Source organism: Coregonus clupeaformis, chromosome 24, assembly GCF_020615455.1.
Source record: "Coregonus clupeaformis isolate EN_2021a chromosome 24, ASM2061545v1, whole genome shotgun sequence".
Lineage (NCBI taxonomy): Eukaryota > Metazoa > Chordata > Actinopteri > Salmoniformes > Salmonidae > Coregonus > Coregonus clupeaformis.
Window position 1 is genome coordinate 38,079,464 of NC_059215.1, and position 7,730 is coordinate 38,087,193.

Genomic DNA, 7,730 nt, shown 5'->3' on the forward strand with positions numbered 1-7,730 from the left:
TTCAAGTGACCACAGCACAACAAGGTGAGTCCAAAAATGTATTGTACGCTGCTGCATAAATGATGTGATATGCCAGTGAGATATATATACTGTAGCTAATAAAGTAATACTAAGTGTATGTTGTGTAGTAAGCTGTTAGGTGCCCATGTGCCTCACCCTAATAATGTGGTCTATTTTAGCCTCTTAATTTCGCCTACTGTTCTGACTTGGTGGTGCACATGTAGCCTATAACCGGTTTTAGACAAATGTAATCATTGAATATTGTAAGAGCTTTCACTGTCTGCTTATATGCCCCCTTTATGTATCCTACGGTTCTGACTTGGGGTACAAAGAGAACACTGTAAGAACGGTCCATGTTCTGAATTCTGTCGCTGTACATTTCAAAAGTGCTAAACAAATAGTTATATTGACTACGTCCGTCCTAGCTCGCTCATTAATGTCTTAATCGAAAATTACGGATTGCCTCTTATCCGCTTGTCGTCGCCTTATGCCATAGTTTGTACATCTCAATTGTCAGTGGAAACTACATTTGTTTAAGCAAGTCAGCCATATCAGCTATGTTTTTTAAAATGGCAGTAAATGAGGCTGAATGAACTGTTTCGCTGCCAGACAAGGCTCCGCTGATAGCCAGGTGTAGCAGTGGTAAGATGTTGTGACTGCTGTTGGGAATCTGCTGTTGTGACAGCTTTATGTAGGCCCTAACAGTTTGTGGGCACCGTTTATCACCGTTATAGTGCAATTAATGCATTGTTTAGTGTTGTATTGTGTAGTGTCTTTGCTGGGGCATGCATCCCACATAATGTATTTTTTTGCCCCACCAAGATTTACATGCTAAAATCGCCACTGGCAGTGCTACACATCTCCTTTGCATAGAGTTGATCAGGCTGTTGATTGTGGCCTGTGGAATGTTGTCCCACTCCTCTTCAATGTCTGTGTGAAGTTGCTGGATATTGGCGGGAACTGGAACACACAGTCGTACACGTCGATCCAGAGCATCCCAAACATGCTCAATGGGTGGTGAGGTCTGGTGAGTATGCAGGCCATGGAAGAACTGGGACAATTTCAGTTTCCAGTAATTGTGTACAGATCCTTGGGAAATGGGGCCATGCATTATGCTGAAATATGAGGTGATGGCGACAGATGAATGGCATGACAATGGGCCTCAGGATCTAGTCACGATATCTCTGTGCATTCAAATTTCCATCGATAAAATGCAATTGTGTTCGTTGTCCGTAGTTTAATGCCTGCTCATACCATAACCCCACCACCATGGGGCACCTGTGTAATGATCATGCTGTTTAATCAGCTTCTTGACATGCCACAGCTGTCAGGTGGATGTATTATTTTGGCAAAAGATAAATGCTCACTAACAGGGATGTAAACAAATTTGTGCACAACATTTGAGAGAAATACATTTTTTTGTACCTATGGAACATTTCTGGGACCTTTTATTTCAGCTCATGAAACATGGAACTAACACTTTACATGTTGCGTTTATATTTTTGCTCAGTGTATGTTACAACTTTTATCACAAGCTTCAACGTTAATATATATAAGGGAAAGTTGTAAGTATTTTACGAGTTATGTCTTTTTGCATTAGCCAACTGTGGTTAATTATACATGTAGGCAGTACCCACGTGGTTTCATCGAGCCGGAGACTGTAGATTCTTTTGTTCAAAACATCCTTGAAAAAACGAGGAAGACAGACAGACACGAGAGAATCAGGAAATCCCTCTGCCGACGTGTTAATTAGTCACCGAATTAGAAGGAACATAATCTGAAACCAAGAGGTTCAGCAACTTTTAGTTGGGGAAAGAGAAAGTTTTTCATCGGTGGATTAGCTAGCTAACGTTACCCAAGGTTTGTGGCTTTGTTTAGATATCGATAGTTTACACTAGCTGGCCTTAGTTAGTAACGTTAGCTGGCTAGCTAATTTTTTTTTTATCCAGTAAAACAATGCATTGTGTGGCCATTGTCGTATTTTCCCGTAGTTTAATAGTTGTCTGTTGTTCAGTAGGTAGTAGCCTCCGATTATGCTAGCACGAAGACAAAGAAATGCGGACAACTGAGTGTTAGAATTAATTACTAGCTAATGAAATTAGTAGCGCGAGTTGCTATGTTAATCGTGGCTTGGAGAGGTGGCTTTCTAACTTGTGTGTACTTGGACTTGAGTTTAACGTTTAAATGACAAGCCATTTATGGTTAGTTTTCCTTTCACTGTGTACATGTATTTCCTCCCAAGAGCATTGCGTTGTCAGCAGTTCAGCAAGAATAGTTTGGTTTCGGTTGTATTGATATCTAAATGCATGTCTGTTTTGTTTTCGCCCCCACTTTTCTACAGATATTTTTACAAACATGCCACGCAAGAAGGTAACAGAAGTCTCAGGGAATGGTGGGATCAAGAGGAAGAGGGCAGGAGGCAAAAAGAAGGAAAGGGAGTTCAGCAGTGATGATGAGTTTGATGATTATGAAGAGCAGGAGAACACAAAGAAACCTGGCAAGCCTGCTACAAAGTCAGGCCTTCAACCTGTCACTGTCTCTGACGATATCAAGGAAAAAATTGTAAGTCCACCTGACCTGCATGAGGTTAAGTCGAACATTGTTCAGATAATCAAGGGAGGGGGTTTGTGATGTGACGATATAGAATTGTGGTTAATGTGAATAGAGAATGTAACAACATGTTATTAGTCACTTGTAAATCAAGGGTGCCTAGGCAGTGCTAGAATAAAACATGAGAAACGCTGATCTCTGTATTGTCATTTCTATAGAAACTTGACTTACCTAAAATCAAAGGTCAACTGCTCATTTTCGGAGCCACCAACTGGGATCTCATCGGAAGGAAAGAGGTGCCAAAAGCACAAGGTATAACCCTGCCCAGTCCTGTACTGAAAACATTGCTGTATGCAATACTCCACTCAGTTTTCCCTCAATAGCACTTGTGCTACCAACTTTGAAAGTAGTTTTTCCTGTCTATTTCTAATGGCAATCTTTAAGTAATCCTCCTAATTGACTGCAGTATTGAAGTGTTCCTGTTTCTTATCAAATCAAACTTTAAAGTGCATTTAAAATTGAAATAGACTTTAAATTAAAATGGTGGTGTGTGTGGTCTCTCAGCGGCCTTCAGGAACCTAGGCCAGAACCTGTGGGGTCCTCACCGCTATGGCAGCATGAGTGACGTGCAGGTCAGCAGTGTGGTGTCTGGGCCCTGTGCTGCCCACAGCCTCCTCATCACCACCGAGGGCAAGCTCTGGAGCTGGGGTAGGAATGCTATACCGTAATAGCTCATAGTGTGTGTATATATATCTCATAGATCATTCTAGCTGGTTTGAGTCTGGGAGAAAGGGTCAATATTGACTTCTTTCTGCCTCTATCAGGTCGAAATGAAAAGGGTCAGCTGGGTCACGGGGACACAAAGCGCCTAGAGGCCCCAAAGTTGATTGAGGCCCTCGCAGACGAAGTGGTGGTGGCTGCAGCCTGTGGACGCAACCACACCCTGGCATTGACAGAGGGTGGCACCGCCTACTCGTTTGGAGAGAACAAACTGGGCCAGCTGGGCCAGGGTAACCAAACTGATGCAGTCCTCAGTCCAGCCCCGGTAAGCAACATCAACCTCCCTATTCATCTGCCTCATTATTGTTGCTGCTTTATTATAGGTTTAATATGGCCACATGGTGAGCCTGTGCTTATCAAAGCTTCTCCTTGCCCCTCTCAGATCCAGTACGATGGGCAGCCCTTGGTCAAGGTGGCGTGTGGGGCAGAGTTCAGTATGGTGGTGGACTGCAAAGGGAACCTCTACTCGTTCGGCTGCCCAGAGTATGGCCAGCTAGGTATGTCCTCAACTAACGAGCAGGACTGGACAGATTTCAACTTTTTTTTAAAGTTTCACCGAAGTTTCTCTTTTAAAGAAGAAAGTTTCTCCAATGACACATTTAAAGAATCACAATGACCCCTTCAAAGATCATTCTAGATCAAACACTGGCGTAGGACTTATTTTTACCTTGTGTTTTGGGTCACAGGACACAACTCTGACGGCAAGTTCATTGCCCGCGCCCAGCGCATCGAGTTTGACTGTGAGACCATTGCACGCCGCGTGGCCATCTTCATCGAGAAGAGTAAGGACGGCCAGGTGACACCTGTACCTAACGTGGTGGTCCGCGACGTCGCCTGCGGAGGCAATCACACGGTGAGGAGAGAAGACCAGAACCCATATTCAGTCTTGGAGAAAGAATGCTGATCTAGGACCAGTTTGGCATTTTAGATCATAATGAATAAGATTACATGTACACGAGGGACCTGATTCTAGAAGCACTCCTACTCTGAGACGCTTTATGAATACAGGCTCTGATCCCTGTTGTCACAAAACCCCATGAGCAAGAAATGTGCATTTTAGAAACAGAAATCAAACAATGATATTATATTAGTGATGTCCCCCCCCCTCCCTTTGCATAATTGCTGAATGAAGAGCATTTGAGTCATTTAAGACACTCTTATCCAGAGCAACCTACAGCGTTCCCTTCATGTTTAATTAATAAACCTGTAGATGGAGACCTCTTCAATCTGATCCTTAAATCTGGGCGCTAAAAGGGAGCTGAGCGGATCTGATAACATTTTGGCCCTGTGTAGCTCAGTTGGTAGAGCATGGCGCTTGCAATGCCAGGGTTGTGGGTTCGTTTCCCACGGGGGGCCAGTATGAAAAATGTATGCACTCACTAACTGTAAGTCGCTCTGGATAAGAGCGTCTGCTAAATGACTAAAATGTAATGTAAAATGTACCGGCCTGTGTTTTAAAGGGATAGTCCACTCAAAGTATGAGTTTTCACTTGCATTGGCTGTAGTTGATTCGCGAAGACCGGTTTTTTTTCTCTCTCACTTTTGTTTTGTTAGCACGAGGTATGTAAACTGTGTGTGTGTGTGTCCAGCTGATATTGGACTCCCAGAAGCGGGTGTTTTCCTGGGGCTTTGGTGGTTATGGACGGCTGGGTCACACGGAGCCGAAGGACGAGATGGTGCCCAGACTGGTGAAGCTCTTTGACTTCCCCGGGCGCGGGGCATCCCAAATCTACACTGGCTATCAGTGCTCCTTCGCTGTAAATGAGATGGGTATGGGACACAATGCTTAACCCCTTGGAATGTCGCACTGATGAGTAAATCTCTTTAGAATTATTGTATATTTTATTACCCCCATTATCAATTTATACCACTATAAACCAAGAATACTACCGTTACTTCCCCAAGTCTGTGTTGTGCTACCTGATATACACTGAGTGTACAAAACATTGCTCTTTCCATGACAGACTGACCAGGTGAAAGCTGTGATCTCTAATTGGGGTCACCTGTTAAATCCACTTCAATCACTGTAGATGAAGGGGAGGAGACTGGTTAAAGAAGGATTGTTAAGCCTTGAGACAATTGAGACATGGATTGTGTATGTGTGCCATTCAGAGGGTGAATAGGCAAGACAAAAGATTGAAGTGCCTTTGAACGGGGTATGGTAGTAGGTGCCAGGCGCACTGGTTTGAGTGTCAAGAACGGCAGTGCTGCTGGGTTTTTCATGCTGAACAGTTTCTCGTGTGTATCAAGAATGGTCCACCACCCAAAGAACATCTATCGAACTTGACACAACTGTGGGAAGCATTGGAGTCAACATGGGCCAGCAGCCCTGTGTAACGCTTTCGATACCTTGTAGAGTCCATTCCCCGACGAACTGAGGCTGTTCTGAGGGCAAACGGGGGGTGCAAGTCAATATTAGGAAGGTATTCTTAATGTATTGTACACTGAGTGTATATTGTAGTGATTTCAAGGGGTATCCCAACTGGGATTTGAACCTAGCATCTGTCAGTCTAACACTGTAGCCATTACGCTAAGAGTTGGACCCTTTTGCCAAGGACACTGGTGTTTTTAATAAGGAAGCTACAATATTAACATTTTGTGTACAGGAGGGCTGTTTTTCTGGGGTGTCACCAATACTTCGCGGGAGTCTACCATGTACCCCAAGGCAGTGCAGGACCTGTGTGGCTGGAAGGTCCGCAGTCTGGCATGCGGGAAAAGCAGTATCGTTATCGCTGCAGACGACAGCACCATCAGCTGGGGACCCTCCCCTACCTTTGGCGAGCTGGTAAGTTTTTAATAATTAATTGGTGTATTTATTAAGCAGATTTCTCACACCCAAAGTGCTATACAATTATAGAAATGTACTTGTGTGCTCAAAAGACTGCTGAATTGGCACACCTGTTCTGGCTTCTCCACCCATTATGACATGGGTTTGTGTTTGTTACAGGGATACGGAGACAACAAGGCCAAGTCCTCCACTACTGCTCAGGAGGTGAAGACCCTGGATGGAGTTTACGCTGAACAGGTGTGGAGCAGCAACTTATAATGAAAACAGTTTTCTGTAGATGGGAACTGCATTTAGGTGCATGTTCACTCTTTGGGCCGATTCTCACTGTGGTGTTTGGGGTTGCAGGTGATGATGGGATACGCACACTCCCTGGTCATCGCCAGACAGGATACTCCACAGGAACAAGAGAAGCTCAAGAAGCTGCCAGAGTACAACCCACGCACGCTCTGATGGGGCACCATCCAGCCACCTTACTGTTTGTTTTTCCCAGAGACAACAGATTCTCTCCAGAAGCACCTGCCCTTTAGGTCATGATGGATGGCTGGGGAGGATGGGCTCTCATGAATATGTATGCATACACTTTGAAAAACATTCAGGTCTAGTTCATAGTTTCGGAGGTTAAATGAGAAAATGCGGCGCAACAACTAAGACTGAAACAAATCCACTCTGGACAGAATTCATCCTACTCTCACAATGCTTGTCAGACATCTACAGCTGGAGAGAGGAACTCTACCACTCATCTCTCCAAGCACATTATTCCTCTCTGCGTTCTACTCCAACTCCAATCCCCATGCAACTCCACTGAAGCGTTCACTATATTTTCATGAAGTATTTTTATTCTTCTGTTGAACTGATCAATGTCCTCTCCCTCACTACAACAGGTGCTACATCAGTCCTCTTTGGGCAGATTAATTTCCAAGCGAGGGATCACTTCAAGACCAACACTCCATATCTGTGCCTTTTGAAACTGTATTTTGGGGGTATGGAGTAAATGTGCTTTTTTTTGTTTCTTCCCAAAGACCAATTGCTGAATTTAGTTTAATTTGTTCATGGAGTCCATGGAAGTATTACTGTTTGTCAGGTTGATCTGTGTGCGTTGTCAGAACACAATCAGGATCTGAGACATTGTGCCAAGTTGATGCTCTCCGACCATTGACTTCTGTTATATTCCTTGGTTTGTCTCTACACTTGTATGATTAAATGTTGGTGTTGAGGATGCGCAACTGTCCCTCAAAGGCCATTGTCTGCTTGTTGTCATTCCTGCCCTTTTTCCCAGTGACTCCTTTTTAGCCTGCGAAAGCAGCTGTGAACACTGCAGTCTTGGGAATGAAAACCAGCATGAATGCGATTTTGCAAGGACTTGAGTTGTGTGCCTCCGTTTTAGTGTGAAACTACACTTTCTGCACTGCTGTTAAAATTATTTATTTTGTATAGTATAAACTTCTGTGTTGAGCATCCTAAATAATCCCATATTCTGTTATTGTTTATTTTTAGTAAACTAGAAGGGGGAAGAAGCATGATGTAAGATGCAAATCTGATAGTCCAACTGATTATAGGCTACTAAAGCCAATTACTTACCGCTGCGCCATGGAGTTCTGATGAAAAAAATCAG

At 43.8% G+C, this 7,730-nt stretch overlaps 1 protein-coding gene across 1 annotated transcript; it reads left to right on the forward strand.

The window, feature by feature from the left end:
- Positions 1-1,630: 1,630 nt before the first annotated feature.
- On the forward strand, positions 1,631-7,356 carry LOC121538188 (protein RCC2 homolog). Its single transcript, XM_041846001.2, has 11 exons — positions 1,631-1,860; positions 2,342-2,562; positions 2,769-2,862; positions 3,115-3,258; positions 3,375-3,595; positions 3,713-3,827; positions 4,017-4,183; positions 4,920-5,100; positions 5,937-6,115; positions 6,278-6,355; positions 6,464-7,356. The coding sequence occupies exons 2-11, from the start codon at positions 2,356-2,358 to the stop codon at positions 6,566-6,568; spliced, it is 1,491 nt and encodes a 496-aa protein (XP_041701935.1). The 5' UTR covers positions 1,631-1,860; positions 2,342-2,355; the 3' UTR covers positions 6,569-7,356.
- The last annotated feature ends 374 nt before the right edge of the window (positions 7,357-7,730 follow it).